Source organism: Monodelphis domestica, chromosome 2 (genome assembly GCF_027887165.1).
Source record: "Monodelphis domestica isolate mMonDom1 chromosome 2, mMonDom1.pri, whole genome shotgun sequence".
In the NCBI taxonomy this organism is placed as follows: domain Eukaryota; kingdom Metazoa; phylum Chordata; class Mammalia; order Didelphimorphia; family Didelphidae; genus Monodelphis; species Monodelphis domestica.
The window spans coordinates 168,201,748-168,224,078 of record NC_077228.1 but is presented as its reverse complement, the minus strand read 5'-3'; the positions used below and the strand labels follow the sequence as shown (position 1 = coordinate 168,224,078).

The following is a 22,331-nucleotide window of genomic DNA, read 5'->3' as shown; positions in this document are numbered from 1 at the left end:
TTTTATATTATTTGGTAGTTTGGCACTGAATAAGTAAATTAGTTTACATAGGATTGTCATTTTTCTTATATTAGCTTGGCCTTCTCATGAACAATTAATGTTGTTCTAATTGTTTAGACCTAATTTTATTTATGTGAAAAGTGTTGTAATTGTGTTCATATTAAACTGTATTTGTCTAGGCAAATAAGATTCCCAAGTATTTTATATTGCCTAGAGTGATTTTAAATGGAATTTCTTTAATTCTTGCTGCTGCTTTTTGTTGGAAATATATAGAAATGCTGATGATTTATGTGAGTTTATTTTGTGTCTTGCAACTTTGCTAAAGTTATTAATTATTGCAAGTAGCTTTTTAGTTGATTTTCTTGGATTCTCTTAGAATACCATCAAATCATCTACAAAGAGTAATAGTTTAGTTTCCTCACTGCCTACTTTAATTCCTTCAATTTCTTTTTCTTCTCTAATTGCTAAAGCTAGCATTTCTAGTATAATCTTAAATAATAGTAAAAATTGGCATCCTTGCTTCATTCCTGATCTTACTGGGAAGGCTTCCAACTTATACCCATTGCAGATGATACTTGCTGCTGGTTTTAAATAAATACTACTTATTATTTTGAGGAAAGACCCTTTTATTCCTATGCTTTCTAGTATTTTCTATAGGAAAGGGTGTTGTATTTTGTCAAAGGCTTTTTCTGCATCTATTGAGATAATCATGTGATTTTTTTCCTCCTTTAAATTAAAAACCTTACCTTCTGCCTTAGAATCAACACTTTGATTCTAAGACAGAAGAGCAGTAAGGGATAGGCAATTGGGGTTAAGTGACTTGCACAAGATCACACAGCTAGGAAGTGTCTGAGAGCAGATTTTAACATAGGACCTTCCATCTCTAGACTTGGTTCTCAATCCACAGAGCTACCCAGCTGACTCCAATCATGTGATTTCTGTTAGTCTGATTATTGATATAGTCAATTATGTGGATCGTTTTCCTAATATTAAACCAGCCTTGCATTCCTGGTATCAATCCTACGTGATCATAGTGAATAATCTTTGTGATATATTGCTGTAGTCTCTTTGCTACTATTTTATTTAAGATTTTTGCATCTATGTTCATTAAGGAGATTGATCTGTAATTTTCTTTCCCTGTTTTTGCCCTTCCTGGCTTAGGTATCAGTACCATATTTGTGTCATAAAAAGAATTTAGTAGGACTTAGGAGATTTCTTGATGTGTCAATCACTTTGAAACAGAATTATCCTTTCTATGCAGTTTGCTTTATACTTAATTCTTTTCTCTTACTTTGATTTCCTAGCCACCAGAAGCAAATTCTTTGTCAGAAGCCTCTTTCTTTGGATTAGAATTAAAGCATAAAACTAAGACTAAGAGGCAAGTTCCTGTTCCTCTTCTACTTATACCTGGCTGACTTCATTCTTGTCCATGACATACATATATACACGTATGTATACATATATATCTCTCTAGTACAGAACAGCTTTACTTTTATGTTTCCCCAATTTGGGTTTCTTGATCTGGACAGGTTGTCCATACTTGTGATGTTTTTCTTTCTTTCCTTCCTTTTTTTTAAAATGCCTAGAGATGAGAAGAGTCAATGTCAAAGAACAGGCTGGTCATAACCCTTCCATGAAGCTAGACCACTGAATAGAATATCCAGGGCTCAAGGCCCTCCTCCTCTCTTTTGCTCCCCAAAGTAAAACCAGTGTAATTCTCCCCCGACCCCATTGCCCCAGCACTCTCATCCACCTGGATTTTTCAGGTGACCTAGAAATTTCCAAGAGCAAACTTTACCTTTACACAGCAGGACTCCGATCCCTAGGAGGACAACACAGACTATACCCACTGGGATGCCAATTGAGATCCAGTAATTCCGTGGTTTCATGTTGGATCCTGTAGTCACAGTGCCTAGAAAAATAAGTCAGGACGAACAAGAATCAGTCTGTGACTTGGAAGGTGGATTGAGAACTAGGTGGTAGATGGAGGTAGGCTGAAGGTAGCATGTGGGGTGGGAACAATTCGGGAACAGGGATGGAGACTGGCAGAGATTATACTCTTCGTAGAACTTCCAGGAGATTGAGAAGGAAAGAACTGGGAGAGAAAGAGGGCAAAGAAGGCAAAGGCTTGGGTGGTTTCAAGAGAGGGCATAGAAAAAGAGGGGAGGACCAGAGGAGATATGAATTAATATCAGATTAGAAAGGATTTAGGTATCCTCCAGTGTTTATTCAGTACCTGAACTACTTCCTTAGCATCTCCCCAGGAACCTTCCCTTCTCTCTCAGGTCCTTTACTCTTTCCTCTAGTCCATCCTCTCCATCTCCTCTATCTTCTCTTAGCATCATGGATGCCCTTCAATTGGGGAATGGCTGAACAAATTGTGGTATATGTTGGTGATGGAATACTATTGTGCTCAAAGAAATAATGAACAGGAGGAATTCCATGGGAACTGGAACAACCTCCAGGAAGTGATGCAGAGCGAGAGGAACAGAACCAGGAGAACATTGTACACAGAGACTGATACACTGTGGTACAATCGAATGTAATGGACTTCTCCATTAGTGGCAATAAAGTGGTCCTGAACAACTCAGAGGGATCTATGAGAAACAACACTATCCACATTCAGAGGAAAAACTGTGGGAGTAGAAACACATTAGAAAAAACAACTGCTTAATTACATGGGTCGAGGGGGATATGATTGGGGATGTAGAATCTAAATGATCATCCTAGTAAACATCAACAACGTGGAAATAGGTTCTGATCAGGGACACATGTAATACTCAGAGGAATTGCATGTTAGCTATGGGGGTGGGGGAGGGGAGGGAGGGAAAGAATGATTCTTGTAACTAAGGAATAATGTTTTAAATTGACTAAATAAAATTTACAAAAAAAAAAAAAGAACCAGGGCCCTCATAACATAGTGACAATGTCCCTCCCCCCCCCCCCCCCCCCATTCTAGAGCCCTTTCAAACCATAGGGTAGGGAAATTTGCCCACAAGAAAGGAATTGGGGTAGGAATGAGTGACTGATTGGCTCAGTGAGACTGACTTCTTTCCAGAGAAAGTCAAGCTGTCTTTCAGTTAGCCCAGTTTATTCACTGGCTTCTGACAGGAAAGCCAAACCAAGGGACAGAGGGGCTTTCCTTCTCTAGTTCATTTTGCAGATGAGAAAACTGAGGCAAACAGGGTAAGTGGCTTGCCTCACTTTCCTTCCTTCAAATAGGTGAAATTGAGAAGGTTTCTCCAGGCTGTTTTCTACCTTCTATCTTACTACAACATAGAACAGCTTCCTTTCTCCTTCTCTTTTCAAAGGACAAAATTGGAGGCAAGACAGGTTTTGGAAAGCTCTGAATGTGGCAGAGTAGAAGAAGGTTGTTAATAGCTGGGGGGAGGGTGGGCTGAAAACCCATCTGGTTCTCTGCTGGGATGAGAAAGTTTCCTACCAGACACAGTCACATTGAAGATCTGAGGTTTTATTTCTCCAGTGTTCAACTTGATTTCTACTTCATAGAGACCACTGTCTTCAGAGGTCAGATTCTCAATCTTCAGACAACGCATATCATGTACAGACAGCCTCCCTTTGTATGTGTCCTGGGCGGTAATCCAGTTTGACTCAGTTTCCCCTGGCTGGATCTTGAACAGGAGTTGATTGCGAGTCTTATCAATCCATTCAATTGACCGAGTCTCATTTCCATAATCTGTGGCTATACAGAGCAGGATAGATTTTCCCACGGTCCCGTTCAGAGAGGATATCTCCACTGCTGAGACAATGGTGCCTGTGTCAGGATAGAAGTGAGACTCATCAGAGTACAGTAAGAGTGGCCATACTCACCTGGGCCGGACCAGGGAATCCCATGTCCAAGAACCACTTGCATGTCCCAGAGGCATGTGAGAGTCATGAGTGAATTTGAAGTCATTGACTTCTCCAAACCTGAGCCTTCTCCAGTCTTCATTCCTGTTGAAGGCTGCACCATGCTCCTGATCAACCAGATCTACAGATCTGAGTTCAGATTTTACATTCTTCCTCCACCTGTCCTATATAATCCATTATTTTCATGCACAGAGTCATCACACTAGATCAAGCTCTTATCACCTCTAGCTTGGACTGGAAGAATAGTCTCCTAATTCATCCTCCACAGAGTTGCCAAAGTAAGGCAGAGCCCTGACCATTACTTTCCCATGCTCCAAAGCTTTCATGGATGAGATGAGATTAGAATATCCCCAATCCGCTTCTTTTTCCAGTGTTCTAATATTCGTTTCTCTTATTTGTTGTTGGTTCCAGTCAAACTTGACTATTAGCTACCTCCTCAAAACACATACCCCATTTTTCACTTCCCTGTTTTCACATAGACCAGTTTTGGTCTATGTGGATGGAACACCTCCCTTCCTCAGATGCATCTGTCTGAATCCTGACCTTCCTTTAGATCAGGTGGTGAGACTTATGTTGGATTAGAAAAGCATATTGGAATTATAGTCAGAGTCCCCAACTTTGGTTTCATGGTCTCAGTGAGCTTTCTTTGATAGAGAAAAACAGCACTGGCCTGGGGCTTGAGAAACTCACATTTTGATTGTTTTTGCTCTTTAGACAAGTCAGTTGCTGAGGATCAGTTAATTTGTAAAATAAGGTAGTTGGACTAGATGACCTCTGGGGTCTATTCAGGTTCAACACCTATGAATCTATGATCAGCCTCAGACAGGTTAGAGGAATGTTTCCTGGGGCACTGGGAGTTTGGGTGACTTGCTTAGTTTCCACAAATAGTATATGTTAGAGGTGAGCAGTTAGGGGAAGGGTAGTGGATAGGGTAATGGGTCTGGTGTTAGGAAAACCCGAGTTCAGTCTGCATTTAGACACTTAATTATATGACCTGGGCAATCCTGTTTGCCTCAGGTTTTCACATCTGTAAAATGAGCTGGAGAAGGAAATGAAAAACAACTCCATTATCTTTGCCACTATTTTGGTCATGAAGGGTAAGACATGCCTTAAATGCCTGAAGAAAATATATTAGAGGTGTAAGAGTGTTAGATTTAAAATGGTTGAAGGCCTTAAACTGTAACAGTTAAAGGAGTGATGTTGTAAACTGTAGTGAGTTAAAATGGTGGAAGATATAAATTGTGATAGATATAAGAGAGGGTGAGTAAATTTGACCGCAGAAAATGTTTCACTACAGTGTCTTGGTTTTTAAATCAAATATAAGGTGGTTGCCAGGGAAATATTCCCAATTATTCAAATACCCAAGTCAACTGGGTTTTATAGAGATTTTAATTAATACAAATGTGGAATTAAAGAAATGAGAGAAAGAGAGAAAAAGGAAATAAGTATGAAGGGCCTTAAGCCAACATGGCCTAGACCTGAGTCTTAAGAAAGAGAGATCAGTCAGTCAGTCTTTTAACACTCACCACAAGGTCTGTCTAAGCAAGGATTCTAGTGACACCAGGCCAGCTCCATCTCAGCTGACTTCACCAGAGAGAGTTCCAGCCAGAGTCCTCCTTAAAGAGCCTTCCAGCCAGAGACTGTTCCTCTCCAGAGCCTCCAGAGGGACAGAGTCCCCTCAGAGGGGCTCCAGTGAGATCTCCTTAAAGATTGTCCTCCAAGAGCTTCCCTTCTCCAGAGCCTCTCTCAAGAGATTCTTCCCAAGCAATCCTCATCAGAGATCCTCCAAAAGGATTTTTTCTCAAGAGATTCTGTTTTTTCTTATATAGGGGTTTTTCTCCTATGTCACCTCCCCTAAGTCCTTACATCTACCAATCACTGTAGACGTTTTCCAAAGGACTGCCCATCTGAATTCCTGCTAAGTCGACTAATCTCCTCAGTAAGTCTGAACCAGTGAAAACACAGCTGAGTCAACTAATCTCATTAAGACAAAACTTGCCCGACCCTTTTAGGTACCTAGCATCTCATTGTATCAATTCTAAAAAACAGGCATGGCTCAAAGAACTCCTTGCCTTATTATAAGCATGGGTCCAAGTACTTTCTTTGTTTAGCAAGGAGTTTTCTCCCCTAAAGCAGTCTTAAGTACGGGTGGAGTAGAGGTCCTCCCATTTCTGATCCTGGCGAGTTCTCACATCAAAATTGGGAATGTTTCCCAGTAGGGAATTTGTTCCAATCAAGGATTCCTCAATGTGGAAAATTTTAACATTCACAAGTCTGAGAAATTTCAAGATTTACAAGAGTTAATGTGCAATACTTCAAGAAACTCCATAACTGGGTAATCAAATCCCTTGGGTTTGCTCCCTCCTTTGGCATGAGACTGTAACAGCTCTAAAGGTATGTCTTTTATATGTCCCATCCATTGTATTTTGGAGATGTAAGGATGAAATTAGAAAATAATTATTGTTTTATTAGTCTAGCTTGAGAAAAGAATTGGCATTTGAAGCAGAGCTGAGAGAGCATGTTAATTTCAAACTGCTGACACTTATAACCATTTTTCTGTGTCATTTACTCTCTCTGGCATTTGGGAGTTGGTCTCTGGCAGTTGGCAGACACATACTCTCAGAGACTCTCTCTCAGGGCTGGAGGAGGTAACATCTTTGCTTCTCTCTCTGTCTGAGGGAAAGATCTGAAGGAGCTCAGTGTTTTCCTTTCCCAACCTGTGAAACACTAGTGACTATCTATTGTGGTTTTATAGATTGCTTTATAGCTGAGAAGACCAAAGTCTATTAAGACTTGAGTCCTAACTGAATTCTTATTGAGACTCAACCAGCTAGCCTTTGCTATTTTTATCACTTGAAGGCAAAGTTAAGATTTATAAGGATAATAGCGGTAGTTTTTATTTAGATAGAATAAATTTGGATTAGTTAGATCAGGGAGGATTAGTGTAGCCTGTGAAACACAGGAGAAGCAGTTCCTTGTGGAACCTGGGAATTTATTTGGGTGGATTTAAAATCCCTTAGAATTAGAAATCCTTTATTTATCCTTATATATTTCAATAAACATTTTATGTTTATAATAAGAGTCTCTTTAGCGCCCTTGCGCCTGGCCCTGAAGGGAAGTTCACATTTGAGCTTCACTTCATCACTGAGGATACTTTTGATTTCATCTATCAAAAGTATCCGAACAGTTTGAACCTAATTATTGAGTTAAACAGTTTTGAACCTATATTGGAACAGCTTTTTCATCTAAGTATTTTATTTTACAGCTCCCTAATTTATTTTTACAGAAGTGAGGACTACAATAGTGAAAATCACTTCAGATTTGTATAAATGTGGAGGTGGCACTTCATTCCGGAAGGCCCCTTAAAATCAATTTAATGAAATTTTTTTAGATCTTTAAATGTTCCTGGATTTTTAAAATGGTATTTTCTCCAGTCCAGTCATATGGGGAGGCACAAATAAAGGAGCATATAACAGCATATATAGCTAATCGTGAAAACACAGTACCTTAAAGTATACATAGTATAACAGAACTTAACAAACAAAATCTTTAAACAATCAGAAAATGCAATATATGTTACAAGGATACAGGCACTGAATTCAAAATTCCCTTTTTTCCAATTCTGATACAGAGATTTCTATAAAACAATGGAATCTGAAAAGGCTTAAAAATTTCACTTCCACACTCTTTAAGGTTCCTTCCCCTCCCCAGGATCATTATCCATTTAGGTTCCTTTAGTTACACCTCTGGGATCTCCCACAGTGAAGGAAAATTCCATGATGAACATAGTGTGGAGGAATCCTATATTGGATGTATTGTAAAGACTGGGCAGGCTAGAATGGTAAGGGGGTATAGGGAGATGAATTTCTCCCCTCAATCTCAGGCAAGCTAATTGCTAGGACCAGTGCACCCAGGAATGGTAGGAAGAAAAAACATCCTAAAACTGGGAGCTGTTTGAAATAGGTAATGCACTGCTCTTTCATAGAGTGGGCGATGCTTGCAATTCTACTTCCTATTTGGAAGAGTAACCTTCCTTCCCCTTCCCCCTAAGGGTAAAATGCCAGGGAGTAGCTTGCTTCCCCTGGTGGACAGGGAGTTAAGAAGGTAGAAGCTCTCCTCAGGTTAGGAGGCTAATTATTGCCTAAGGGAAACACACCAAGGCTTTCAAGGCAAGCAGTGAGCAAGCATTTAGCTATTGGCAATGTACATTACCAGCTGCCCAGAGAGCAGCTCCAAGTATTCCCAGCTTGTGTGTTCTAAAGATGTAGCAGCAGCAGGAAGAGGAGGAACAAGAGTGGCAGAAGTGGCAGGAGTAGGCAGCTGGGACTACTCAGGGATTTAGCAGCAGGAGTGTAGATCAGCAGAAACAGGCTGGATCAGCAGCAACAGGAGGTAGCTGTGGGGAGTGGGATGAAAAGCTGTGGTAGGAGAAACGTTTCAAACTAATCTACTCAGAGAGAACTAAGGGCGCTTAGGGTTGTAGGAGAAATATACCCAAGTTCATAATAGGGTCTTGCCTCAAGAATGGCAGACTCAAACTCTGTTCTTTCTAGAAGTAAGAATTTTATTTGAAGAAGAGGTTTATGGTGGTATAATAGCCTAATAGCTGGTGAAATAGCCTGGGGGCTGATGGATAATCTCAGGGGCTAGTAGAGTAGCCCCTCTGGAGCTAATGGAATAGCAGTTTTCCAGGTGTCTCTTGGTGGAGATGCAAGTCATTTAACCTCTATCTGCCTCTGTTTCTTCAACTGTAAAATGGGTATCATAACACCTACCTCACAGGGTTGTTGGCAAGATTAAATGGGATCATATTTGTAATGCATTTTTCAAAGGATATGGCACATGGTAGGTGCTTGTTTCCGAGGTAGGGTTAAATTGACATAATACAGGTTAAATATCATAGTAATGGAAAGACCATTTGCCTAAAAGGCCAAGTCATAGAGTCATTCCCAGAGGAGTCACCCAGAGGAGATATTAGGGGCCACCTTCATTTTATAGATGAGGAACCAAAGGCCCAAAGAGGATGAGCCAAAAGTCCTATAGCTCATAAGTCCTGGAAGCAGGATTCAAATCCAGGTCCTGGGACTGTGTCCTTTTTTTTTTTTTCCTTTCCCCAGTTTCTCACATCTCAGTTGCTAAATTTGTGCCTCTACGGGAAAAGATAGCCCCTCCTCACATCCTGCTGAGACTGAATCCTTCCCTCCAGCAATGTATGTGCCTGTGCCACTGGCAATCATGATAGGGCAGGGAGGAAGAAATAATGACACTTTACTTACTTAGGACAAGGGGAAAAGGAAATATAGGTCTGGAGAAGACCTACAGGGTCTTTTTCTTTCTCAAACTCAGAATGCTCAAGGGAAGGCTATCATCCCATCTAAACTTTTTCCTTCTACAAGGATAGGATTAGAAAAAGATAAACTTTTATAAGGTTAAGTTTAGGAATGTTGGATACTGTCTCCAGAGATACTGGCATGAGCTCATTCCAAGAATCCTGGAAGGGATCTTGGAGATACCTGTTGACCTGAGAGAATATCTTATCAACTATCTAGCTAGACCTGCTTACCAACATTGCCTAAGAGAAGTTTTACCTGGAGATCCTACTTGGTGGGCTCTGAGGGTTACCTCAGAGCAATACTCTGCTCTGAGTGAATTCATCCATCTTCAGTTCATTCTGAGTAACTTTGGAGACAACCTTGAAGATTTATAATTATAACAACAACTGAGGATTATCTAACTCAGTTTCCTATAGTGGATATCACCATCTATTCACATTATTTTTTCACTTCACCAAATCTTGCTAATTCAACCAAAGACACCAGCAACATCCTGTAACCCACAATTGCCTGCTTCAGAGTTATTTTTAATTATTTCTCCTTTATTCAGAACTATCTCCCATCTAATAGTTTTTTCTTCACCTTAGATTATGTAATATTAAACTATATATATATACTTCAGTATATATGTGTGTATGCTTAATATATACAACACAGACATAGATATTAAACACACTCATAATACACACACATACACATATAAGTCTACCTCCAATATGCCAGTAGTACAATTTTGGGAGACACTCTACTATGTGTGTGTTTCTTCTCTCTGCTTCTTTCTCTCCGTTGCTCCCTCTCCCCATCTTTCCTATGTGTTCTCTCCTCTTTTCTTTTTTTTTTCTTTTTTTAATAAACATTATTTTATTTGGTCATTTCCAAACATTATTCATTGGAAACAAAAATCATTTTCTTTTCCTCCCCCCACCACCTCTCTCCTCTTTTCTTTACTCTCTCCCTCTCTTTTCCGTTCCCTCTCTTTCCTCTCTTCTCTTTCCCCTTCTTTCATTTCTCATTCTCTCACCTCTTCACTTCCTCTTTCTGCCCTTCTTTCTTCTCTCTCCTCCATCCTGTTTCCTCTCTTTCTCTCTCTCTTTCTTCCTCTCCCACTTTCTCAATCTTTTTCCTTTCTTCTCCCTTCTCTTACCTTTCCTGTCGCCCTTCTTTTCTCCTCCCCTTTCCTTGCCCTGCCCCCTTCTCTCCTCATATACTGTCTCCACCCCCCCCCGAACCCCCCCACCCCGGACCTCAAAACCTTCCTGAACAGCAGCAGAGAGGCCCAGATAATAGGGAGAAACCCGGTGAGTGCGGTCACTGACCTGTGAGGTTACTAAGAGAACACAGGAGAAGCCAGAGACAGAGAGATGGAGACATCGAGGTTGCTTCCGTCCGTCCTCAGACCGTGGAAAGACTACTGCAGCTGTTCTCAAGCAAACTTCATCAGCCAATAGACTGATCCTCTCACCGCTGCATCGCTCCGCCCAGTACAGGCCCGCTTTAATCTTTCATCAGCAAATAGTCTTCCCTTTTCCTGCTATGCTCTTTAATCTTGGGTCCGACTAGTTCCACCCCGAAGTGCAGAACTCAGCCCAGTCTTCTTACAGCCCGGTCCTCCTGGCGCTTCCAGTACCGGCAACTTGAATCCCCCAGTTCCTTGAATTTCCATGCTCCTTTAGTCACCCCGCCCCCTCCAGCCCCGCCCCGCCCACTCCGCGAACTGGAAGAGCAAATAGTCCCCGCTTTTCTGAAGACTCTATGCCTTTTAATCTTGGTTCCCACTGGTCCCACCAAGCTGTGAGCTCTGCATGACAACCCAATTATCCCTTTTTTTAGTCCTGGGCTCCCCCGCCCGGTCTTTAGAGAAGTTTCCTAGCCTCGGTGAATGAAAGTGTGTGTCAAAGAAAAATCCAATGAAGAAATTAGTTCTTAAAATTGCAGGGGCCACGTGACGAAAAGTGCTTCTTGATGCGTCCTGCAGAACGGTGCCAGGACTCTTTTTTTTAAATTTTATTTAATTGATTCATTTAGAGAACTTTTCCAGGATTACAAAAATCATATTCTTTCCCTTCTCTCCCCCAAACCCCCTCCCATAGCTGAAACGCAAGATATTTCCATATTATTACTATTTGCACTAGGGTGATTGTTTATAGAGTCTACATCCCCAGTCATATTCCCATCACCCATGTGATGAAGCAGTTGTTTTTTTTTTCTGTGTTTATACTCCCACAGATCTTCCTCTAAATGTGGATAGCATTCTTTCTTGTAAGTCCTTCAGAATTGTCCTGGATCATTGTATTGCTGCTAGTAGAGAAGTCCACTACATTGGATTGTGCCACAGAATATCAGTCTCTGTGTACAATGTTCTCCTGGTTCTGCTCCTTTTTTTTTTTGCTACAAATCAAGGGGGAAACAGCACTGAAATTTTTAATAATTTGCCAAATATGCAGCTATTAGGATTCTCTAACACTTAAATTAAAAAATTGGTATAGATGATTCTATAAAATGAACACAACTTACATATCATCAACCTCTGCAGTCCAATAATGGCCCCCCAATAGCAACAGCATGGATTACAGTCAAAGACGTTTTAAGAAGACATCATTTAGACATTTAAATCAAAGTAACTAAGACCAGACTAAGTACATTCATTCAAGTACAATAAATTTAGCTTTTCAGTTTTTATAATCATCAGTTAATAACAAAACTTTAGGTGCAATTTCACATGTTCTCATGCACTTTCCAGTCCAGTTCCCGGTGTAATAAAGTGTCTTTGTGCACTTGATTTTCTTATATGCAGGTGCAATATACATTGGTTATAGAACATTTCACTTCATATTAAAACTGTTAATACATACTGTAGGTGAACACCAGATTAAAACTCAACCCAACAACTATAAAAGTTCAAAGAAAAGACTTGAAAGCACTAATTACTGTTTAATCCCTTGAGTATAATCCCCCATATCAGAGTCTATCAAAGTAATCGAGAAGAACTGATTTTAACATTGACTCCAAGAACAGGAGCCCTTAACCTTTCTAAAACATTAATAGTACATATTACAAGTTAGTCATTTTGCCTACATTCCAAAAAAGAACTTTTATTCTTACTATCAAATTCAAAGTAGTTGCACTTTGAAAACACAGAGGATGACCAAGGTCTAAAATAAATATTAATACAATATTATTTAATTGTTTATGATAAAAATGTGTATTATTTTGCTTGTGGATATGGAATGGAATGTACTTCACAGTAATTTACTACATTATCCTACTTTATACATCATTGAATGAACATTATACATAAAACGTACCATCTGGATAAGAAATTAAAAAAAAAACAAACTTAAGGCCTTTGGATGTTATCTATAATCATTACACAAACTCTAGGATTGAGTAGGGGTAATGCTGTTGTAAAATATGAACTCAAAACATTTCCAGCCATATTTTAGTAGCCATCTCAACTCTGAATGCTTGATACATTTTGTAACTCAACACGAATTTATCTAAAAGTTTTTTGGAGGTTTTTAAAAAAATAATTTGCATCTTCTAAATATCAAACTAAATTTGATCTCTGAAAATAATCACATTTAAAAATTTTATTATTTTTTTCTTAGATTGTGACTGAGTTTTAATAAGACATTTCATTTGTTATCACATGAAGTATTGGAAGGGTTCCATGTTTTTTGAACATTTGACATTTTTTACGTATTAGCTTTGACATTACAAGCCTCATGAAAACTCCATCCTGGGATATCATTGATTTTCTAAATAAGGTTACAAAGATGCCAAATCAAGTGTTGAAGGCACTCAATAGGGAAGGTAATTGCCAGGTAATGTAAACAATTTGAGAAGCAAACAAAATTTTATATTAGCAAATGGCAAAAGTATTGATGAAAGGTGATGGCAACTCCTTCAAATAGACACTGTAAACTAGATTTCTGTTATTTGACAGCAAATATCTTAATGGTTCTATCCACTTTCCTCTCATCTAGATTTTTAAAAAATATTATTCCAAATACATAAAAAGAACTTTGAAATCCAGCACCTTGGGTAATGTCAATCCTTTAAAACATTCACTTATATCCATGCTGAGAGGTCAAAAAGCTTTACTTGTTTGCAATCTAAAACCTGGAAATTGTGGACTGGTAATGTGTAAAAAAGAAAAAAAATATGATCTTTCTGTACATATATAAAAATTAATGAACATCGAGTTGAAAATACAAACTCCATGTTAAAGCAATTTAATATACAAGTTTTCATAGTAGTTTTTTTTTGTAAAACTAGATAAAATATTGAACATTTTATAATTGCTTAATAGTTTGTGATTCATTGTAATCTATGCAACTTCCATCCATATTAAAAATACCAATTAATGTAAAAACTTTGTTATAAAAACTATTGTATAATTTCAATTTTATTAGCGAAACTTTTACAAAGTTATCACAATTCTCAGAAAGTCCTCTGAGTGGGTGCATTCACAGGAAATATGCTAAAAATCAGTATTTGTGATGTCTCCTTTGATAATGATGACAACTCAGATCTCTATCATGCTTATTACTTAAAATTAAAACTCTTGTATACTCAAATGTTTGCTAACTAGTGAATATGAGTCTCCATAGTGGTTAATTTTAGCACAAATCCCTAAATATTGATAATTGGTTTTTAACTTGAAGACAGTTGTTCAACCAAATCTAATCTGGCTTCTTGTAAGATTTTTTTCTTTTGCTAGAAAGCTTTGGAATTTGGCAATTACATTCCTGGGAGTTGTCTTTTGGGGGTTTAGTGTAAAAGGTGTTCTGTGAACTCTTTTAGTGCCTGTATTGCCCCCTTGTTCTAGAATCTCTGGGCAATTTTCTTTCATTATATCTTGTATTACAATGTCGATTTTGGTGTTTATTTCTGGCTTTTCTGGTAGTCCAATTATTCTTAAATTGTCTCTTCTCCCTCTATTTTCCAAGTCTATGACCTTGTCAGTGAGATATTTTATGTTCTCTTCTAATTTCTTGGTCTTTTGGCTTTGCTTTATTAATTCTTGCTCTTTTACATGCTCGTTGTCTTCCAGTTGGCTGATTCTGACCTTTAAAGCCTGGTTTTCCTTTTCAGTTTGGTCAAACTGGTTTTGTAGATGCGTGAATTTCTTTTGCATTATTTCCCACTTTTCCTCCCAGAAGGCTTCCATCTTTTTGATCATTTCCGATTCAAATTCTTCATGGGTTTGTGGAGAGTTTCCATTTCCTTTGGAAGGTTTTGGAGCATTTGCTTGTGTTTCCTCTTCTATCTCCTCTGTATTTTGTATTTTTGCTCCATAAAATGTGTCCAAAGTCGCCCCCTTCTTCTTGTTTTTCTTGGAGTTTTGAGGTTTTTCTGTGCTGTTTTCCATCTCTATTTGAGTGGGGAGGTCTAGCTTTTCTTATCTCTGTCTGGTGTTCAGAGGCTTTAGCCCCAGGCAAATTGTCCGTTTGCGGGTGTTACTGCTCTCAGTTCCCTCTGGATGCTTCTTCGTTGCCTTACTTCTATGCTCTGAGCCTGGCTTGGCACTATCCACAAGGTATCTCAGAGCCTTTGTGGACCAGATGAGCCTGTACTCTGAGAAGGGAGGGGCCGTGGTTTCCCGAGCTCCAAGGGCTCCTGAAAGGATTAACTTCAGCTGGGTTGGACTGAGTGTGTCCTGATGCAAGGACCTTCTGAGACTCAGATGGAAGGATCCTGCCAGGGGGCTACAGGCTCCCCTCTGTCTCTCTCTGTTTCCCTGCTGTCTTGGTGCCCCCGTGACTGGCTCAGGTTGTTTTCAGGATGCGGCCTTCAGAATAGCCAACCTTGAGGTCCTTTTGCTGGCTCTTAGGTTCCCGCTGCTGCCTCGGACTCAGTGCTCTGGGTTGGGGGGGATGAGTCCGGGGACCTTCCTTCTGCCTACCCCTTAGATCCGAATGATCTCGGGTTCTGGCTTTTGTGGGGCTGTACCTTTTGATCCAGGTCCAGGAGGAGGGTTCCCGGGATCTATCCTGTTGTTTGCTTTGAATTTTGGTGCCCTAGGAGCATACAGTTTGAGATCGGTAAGGAAGGGTTTCCAGAGATCTGAACTTTAGCTCTCTCTAAGCCGCCATCTTGACTGGAAGACCAACCAAATCTAATCTGATTCACATATGCTACGTAAAGAATTTACAAAGGGGGTCTTGGTTGACAATGACATCAAAATGTAAACAAAAAAAATTAAAATCTAATCCCATCCCTGAAAAAAGATAACAGTAACTCTTTTCATGTAAAAATTGGATTTCAGTGATCAGTAAACTTGCCAAAAATAAAAAATATAAAAATAAAAATATACCTGCAATAACAGGTGTTAACAATTCTGGTGTGTTTATTCCATACTTTACTGATCTAGAATGTGCAACAACAACAAAAATAGTCTGCAAATAATACAACTTTATCTAAATCACAGTTGATACATAAATGCCATTCTACACAAAGGCTCTTGCCATATTTAAATCAGGCTTAAAATAACCTTAATCTTCTGAATTAAGGGTTTAATGAACTCAAAATGTTAATGATCGTTGTTAAGGAGATTTCTTGGATTTGATTGGTCTTTGCTTTTCTTTTTCAAACCAAAGATTTCCCCATTATTCTGCTGGCCTCATGATGGATGCAGCTTAAGGCAGGGAGAACATATGACAAAAACCCAATCACTGCTATCAGAGGATTTGGGGCCAATTCTCAAAACTAAACAACTACTGAGTCAACTGCACTTATTTTCTTTATTGATAAAACTGTAAAACGCAACCAGATTTAGAAAAGAGGCTGAATTTATTGAGGTACCTTTCAATCACAAAATGAACTCATACAGAGGAGCTTTATTTTCTTAAACTGGAGTATTCTGCAGTTGGGTCTCTTAGTTAGGAAGTCAAGATCATTCTCATCATCCTCCCCTCTCTCCCCAGCTCTATCTCAAAGCCCTCCCCTCCCCCCCCAAAAGTAAAAAAGAAAGAAATCAACCCTAGGGTTTAGAAAAACAAATAACTCTCACCCTTACCAGTGGTTTAAAACAAAAACCTATCGATTGTGTGAAAGACCCAAAAAACAACCCATGGCCAAGCAAATATTTTCCTGGAATGTGTCAAAGTTAGAAATGAAGCAAAACACAAGGATAAGGATATGGATTGCAACAGGAAAAGATTTTTTAAAAGCCATAATTAACACCTCCTCTTCAACTTAGTTTACTCCCCTAAAAACAAAAAGATCAAAGGATTTCTGATGGACTTTTTTTCAGCAGACTCTGACTATAGTTTGTAAGATGCTGGAAAACCAACCTAGGAACCAGAACTCAAAGTGTTTTGCCTTACATTTTCACCTTTAAGCAAAACTGAAACTAAGCTCAAATGAACTCCAAATGGCATTTTCCATTATAAACAAGTCTTTCAAATTATGACTGACTTGATCACAACCAAAAGAAGACTACAAAATGTAGCCCCTTGACCTTACCAAAAATGAATGGGAAAAGTTTCAGATATGCAATCTCAAAAAAAAAAGCTTTTGGCATTATGAAAGTTTTTTTTTTCCTTGTTCACTTACCACAAATACTTAAGAATCCAATTTTTCAATTTATATAAAAATATCTAAGAATGTGTTCAAAGTGGCATCTTTCCTAGATAAAGTTGGATTCTAAAGGTTTAAGTCATCTTTGGGTATGATCAGAAATGTAAAACTATTTCTACTGACTTGAATAACAATAGCAGAAAGATGGATTTTATGAAAAAAGCACAGAATCCTATTATAATACACCAAAGAAAAACAATGTTTCTAAATAATCACTCATACTTATAACTGCCGTCCTTGCTTATGAAAACTTGTCATCTTCTTCCATGTTCAGACCAGCATATCACCAGGTGCTAAGGTGCTTCTTTCTGAAAGTGGATAATATTCTCGGCACATTTTAAGAATAGACAATCTCTTTTGTAGCATTCCAGTGTATTATTCCTGAGCTGGATCCTAAGCGGGCTCATGGAAGAAAGAATCTAGACCTTATCATCATTACTTCATCTATTCAAGAGTTTCTCCAGTTTAATAACTTGGTCCAGGGCCACTATTGAGGTTGAGGACATCAACTTGCTCTTTCTAGTTTTCTGCCTGTTTTCTAATCCCTTTCTGTTTCCATTTCTACAGCTCAATGTCAAGGCTGTGTGGACAGGGGATGCACTGATGAATTTGCTACAGGAAGCTAAAACTAAATCCTTCAAACTCAAGAGTTTTTATTTAACTTAGGCCAAACAGATACATACTATCATGTACCACACCACAACCGTACCCTGTTTAACATTTCCATTTTATTTGTTCATAGTTTTCTAATGATATTCATTAATTTTCCTGAGTAAGAGTATTAAAAGTTAACCCTTCTACCCCAAAGTACAAAGACAAATAAAATGTAGTTGAATCACAATACAAATCTGTTACATAACATTACAAGGGCAGAGATTTGTTGCTGCTCTTCATTAGCATTGGCCACATAAAAAGAACGTAGCAAAGAATTTAATTAGCTAAAATATTTTTCAGTACAGTAATTAAATGTTTCAGCCCATAGACATATCCCTCATCCTTCCTGTTGCTAGGGAACACATGAGCAAAGTCAATCATCTGCACTTCCACAAGTGTACTTTTAGGGGGCTTTACAGGACGGTGGTAGAAGACTTTCCAGTTGAGAGAATACATTGCCATTCAAGTGTTCCTGGGATATGCAATTGCTGCTTTTCCATACATTGCCGTGCTCCCCATTTTCAACTTTCAATGAATTCTGACCATGATGATTCTTTGAATAGGCTTCTTTATGATACACATACACTTTGCCTACAGAAGCCCCCACTTTTCCATTCTCTTTAGAACTCAGTAAGTGAATGTTGTTATACTCGACAACTTCCGCCCCTGGCAGTTGTCCTTTGGACCAAAAGACCTCTGCTGAAGTCCCATCACCCAATCTGTATGCAGTTGGCAGGGATGAACCTTCATAAGCAAACAGTAAGGAACTTGTATAAACGTCAAGTTGACTCTGGCTTTCAAACCACTGAAGAATTTTCTCAATCTTCTCGATGCTAGCAGCAATTGCATCTTTTCTCAAACAGTACACCCATTATGAAAACATCTGGAAACTCCATCTTTGTTTCCTTCGTTAAATTTCTTCCATAATGCTGATTCTGTGTTTCATAACTTATCAGAATGAGCATGATAAACCCTCTTGCCAAGCACCAGGAACTCAATCTCTTCCATTAATGGGTACTTGCTGACCTGCTGCTGAATCTTCTCTGAAGAGGCGAATGGGTCATAGCTTTTCTGCCCTATCTTTACATCCATTATACAGGGCTTGTTAAATGTATGTGCCACATCTTCCAGGTTTAGGTATAAATCATTTGGTGCAGTAGGTGGTGACCAGATGTCATAATATTTTGGCAAATATTTTTGTAGCTCTAGGAGAACACTGTCCCCACAATCAGCAGCATAAATTGTGTTGTAGAAGTCCAGCTCCCTCGGGCCCCGGGGTGGTGGCTGCAGCTGCTTCAAGACTGTCATCTGGGTGTTGCAAGATGCCAACTTTGTCTTTGCCATACATATGCCCGGAAACCTGATGAGCGGACGCAGTCATTGGGAAGAGGAGGGGGTGGTGGCGGACGTGAGCTGGCTGTGGGGCAGCGCCGGCTGTGGGGCAGCGCCGGCTGTGGGGCAGCGCCGGCTGTGGGGCAGCGCCGGCTGTGGGGCAGCGCCGGCTGTGGGGCAGCGCCGGCTGTGGGGCAGCGCCGGCTGTGGGGCAGCGCCGGCTGTGGGGCAGCTGGGGGAGCCCCAGCGGGCGTGCTTGGGAACGAGGGGGCCCGGTCGGGCAGGCGCGGCCGTGGACCTCGGGTCTTCCTGGCCATGGCGGGGCTGGGGGCACTCGGGCGCCGCAACGTGGAGGGGCCCAACTCCCAGGCCCCGGGGGGGATTCTGGGGGGGGGGGGGCGGAGCCGTGACCTGGAACCAGGCTGCTGTCTCTGCTGCCTGGGGCGCGCGCTGGGGCGCGGGACCGGCGCCCATGACGCGCCTCGCACCCGCGGAGTTCCGGATACAGCCGCAGGTGGCTGCTGAGGCTGCAGGAGCTGCTGCTGCCACCACCACCCCTAGAGAAGCTAAGGAAAAGCGGCCATCCTGCCGCAGCAGATATTCCTCTGGGTCAAGGAGACCCCGCCCCCGGCCTGGCCCGGCCTGGTTCTGCTCCTTTTGAAGTGGGGCACTTCATAAAGTGAGTCCAGGACATCCAAAAATTCAATTATTTGAACCATTATTTATTGATTAATAAAGAATCTACCAGCTGGGACAGACTTTCCCTAGTGGAAGCTTCCTCAGACTGAAATTACAGGATAATTTATATAAGTTACAAGATACAAAGTTATTTCCTTTCACAAATAGGTTCTTATTTGAGAGTCAACAAACTTTATCACAAACACGGGTATGTGTGATCAGTGATGAGTGGACAATCCTCAGGTTATTCAGGGATTGTTTACTTTCACATTTCTTCATCACTTATCCCTAGTTAGCTATAAATTACCTTGCATTCCATCCTGACCTCTTGGATATTCCCAAAATTCCTTGGTTTCCTGACTTTCCAAATCCTCATCCTTAGGCTAATTAGAGTCTAGTCTGCCTCCTGCATAAACTACTTGACCTCCTGGGGAGGGCTGAATCTGTTTCCTAAAAATGCAGGGAGGGATTAATCTCCTTTATCTACTTCAATTTTATTATCTTCCCTTATTTGGACTACTTCACTTTCATTCAGCATCAATTCCTGGAGGTCATTCCAGTTCACATGGAATTCCTCCAGCTCATTGTTTCTTTGAGCACAGAAGTATTCCATCACCAACATACACCACAATTTGTTCAGTCATTTCCCAATTGAAGGGCATCCCCTCATTTTCCAGTTTTTTGCCACCACAAAAAGCCCAGCTATGAATATTCTTGTACAAGTCCTTTTCCTTATTATCTCTTTGGGGTACAAACCCAACAGTGCTATGGCTGGATCAAAGGGTAGGTAGTCTTTTTGTGCCCTTTGGGCACAGTTCCAAGAAATAGAATACTTAAATAATCCGTATCAGAAAAAGAAATTGTACAAACCATTAAAGAACTCCCTAAGAAAAAATTCCCTGGTCCAGATGAATTCACAAGTGAATTTTATCAAACATTCAAAGATCAACGAAACCCAATATTATACAAACTATTTGACATAATTTGCAAAGAAGGAGTTCTACCAAATTCCTTTTATGACACAAATATGGTACTGATTCCAAGGCTAGGGAGGTCAAAAACAGAGAAAGAAAACCATAGACCAATCTCCTTAATGAAAATAGATGCAAAATTTTTAAATAGAATACTAGCAAAAAGACTCCATCAAGTGATCATGAGAGTCTGTAGCAGTTAAAATTAGTTTCGCTACTAAAAGTATTATATTTTAGGAGGTTTATTAAGATTATTAGAAACCAAGGATACAAAATAATAAACCACATATCCATTGGTGAGCCTTAGTCTACTCACTACATCCTTGCAATCTCTGAATATAGGAAGAGGCTGCAGTAGGCTTTACAGCCAGTTTAAATAAAAATTTTGATCTCGCCCGGGTGGGGATCTCAGGTGGGATTTTGGGGAATTCTGGGAACTACCAAGGACTTCTGGGAATTGAAGTCCAGGGTTCAAATCTCCATTTTTACATTTCTCCATTTGATCCTTATTGGGAAAGATTTCCCCCCAAAGGATCATGAAAACATAATCAACTTAAAGATTACAATAATTTGAGGATAAGAGAAAAAAAGAACAAAACAAATAATTGCTAGACGCATTGACAAAAAGCCAGTTAGGGGGCAGTCCCCTTTTTGCATGAAAGTATAGATACAAATAAATGTTCAATCAACCACATCCAAAGTTCATTCTTGATCTTCTCATGCAGTTTGTGGTCTGGAAGCATCTTCATGGTGTCTTCTCCATGTTCATTATTCAGTTTCTAGATTCAGAGAAGTAGCATGTTTCTTAACCCAAAATTCTTCTCAAAAGGAATTTAAACTTTGCAACTTAAAATAATAATATTTTTTACAAGTCATTCATTATGATCAGGTGGGGTTTATACCTGGAATGCAAGGATGGATTAATATTAAGAAAACCATCCACACAACTGACCATATCAACAAGCAAACCAACAAAAATCACATGGTTATCTCAATAGACACAGAAAAAGCCTTTGACAAAATACAACATTCATTCCTATTAAAAACACTAGAAAGTACAAGAATAGAAGGGCCTTTCCTAAGAATAATAAATAGTATATATCTAAAACCATCAGCAAGTATCATCTGCAATGGGAATAAATTAGAAGCATTCCCAATAAGATTAGGAGTGAAACAAGGATGCCCATTATCACTTCTATTATTTAACATTGTACTAGAAATACTAGCAGTAGCAATTAGAGAAGAAAAAGAAATTGAAGGTATTAAACTAGGCAATGAGGAGACCATGCTATCACTCTTTGCAGATGATATGATGATCTACTTAAAGAATCCTAGAGAATTCACCAAAAAGCTAGTAGAAATAATCAACAACTTTAGCAAAGTTGTAGATTACAAAATGAACCCACATAAATCATCATCATTTCTATATATTTCCAACACATCTCAGCAGCAAGAGTTAGAAAAAGAAATTCCATTTAATATCATCCTATATAATATAAAATACTTAGGAATCTATCTGCCAAGACACACTCAGGAACTATTTGAACACAACTACAAAACACTATCCACACAATCAAAACTAGATCTAAATAATTGGCAAAACATTAATTGCTCATGGGTAGGATGAGCTAACATAATAAAAATGACAATCCTACCCAAACTAATTTACTTATTTAGTGCCATACCCATCGAACTACCAAGAAACTTTTTTTTTTTTACTGAATTAGAAGAAACTATAACAAAGTTCTTTTGGAAGGACAAAAGATCAAGAATATCAAGGGAAGGGGGAAGCTGGGTAGCTAAGTGGATTGAGAACCAGGCCTAGAGATGGGAGGTCCTAGGTTCAAATCTGGCCTCAACCACTTCCTGGGCAAGTGACCCTGGACAAGTCACTTGACCCCCATTGCTT

The 22,331-nt window shown here is 39.6% G+C and overlaps 1 protein-coding gene and 1 pseudogene across 1 annotated transcript; both read right to left on the bottom strand.

The window, feature by feature from the left end:
- Nucleotides 1–32: 32 nt before the first annotated feature.
- LOC130457183 (SLAM family member 9-like) lies at nt 33–10,880 on the bottom strand. Its single transcript, XM_056816204.1, has 3 exons — nt 10,520–10,880; nt 3,443–3,775; nt 33–1,912 (listed from the first exon to the last, which is right to left on the bottom strand). The coding sequence occupies exons 1-3, from the start codon at nt 10,572–10,574 to the stop codon at nt 1,746–1,748; spliced, it is 555 nt and encodes a 184-aa protein (XP_056672182.1). The 5' UTR covers nt 10,575–10,880; the 3' UTR covers nt 33–1,745.
- A 5,907-nt stretch (nt 10,881–16,787) lies between these two features.
- LOC130456905 (inositol polyphosphate multikinase-like) lies at nt 16,788–20,743 on the bottom strand (annotated as a pseudogene).
- Between the last annotated feature and the right edge of the window lie 1,588 nt (nt 20,744–22,331).

What these genes read in the sequence shown, in the direction of transcription:
- LOC130457183 (XM_056816204.1), bottom strand. Translation starts at nt 10,574, where the DNA reads ATGTCTCCATCTCTCTGTCTCTGGCTTCTCCTGTGTTCTCTTAGTAAC. An exon ending in TTCTCTTAGTAACCTCACAG is followed by an intron (nt 3,776 to 10,519) that starts GTCAGTGACCGC and finishes ATCCTGACACAG; the next exon opens with GCACCATTGTCTCAGCAGTG. An exon ending in CTTCAATGTGACTGTGTCTG is followed by an intron (nt 1,913 to 3,442) that starts GTAGGAAACTTT and finishes TTATTTTTCTAG; the next exon opens with GCACTGTGACTACAGGATCC.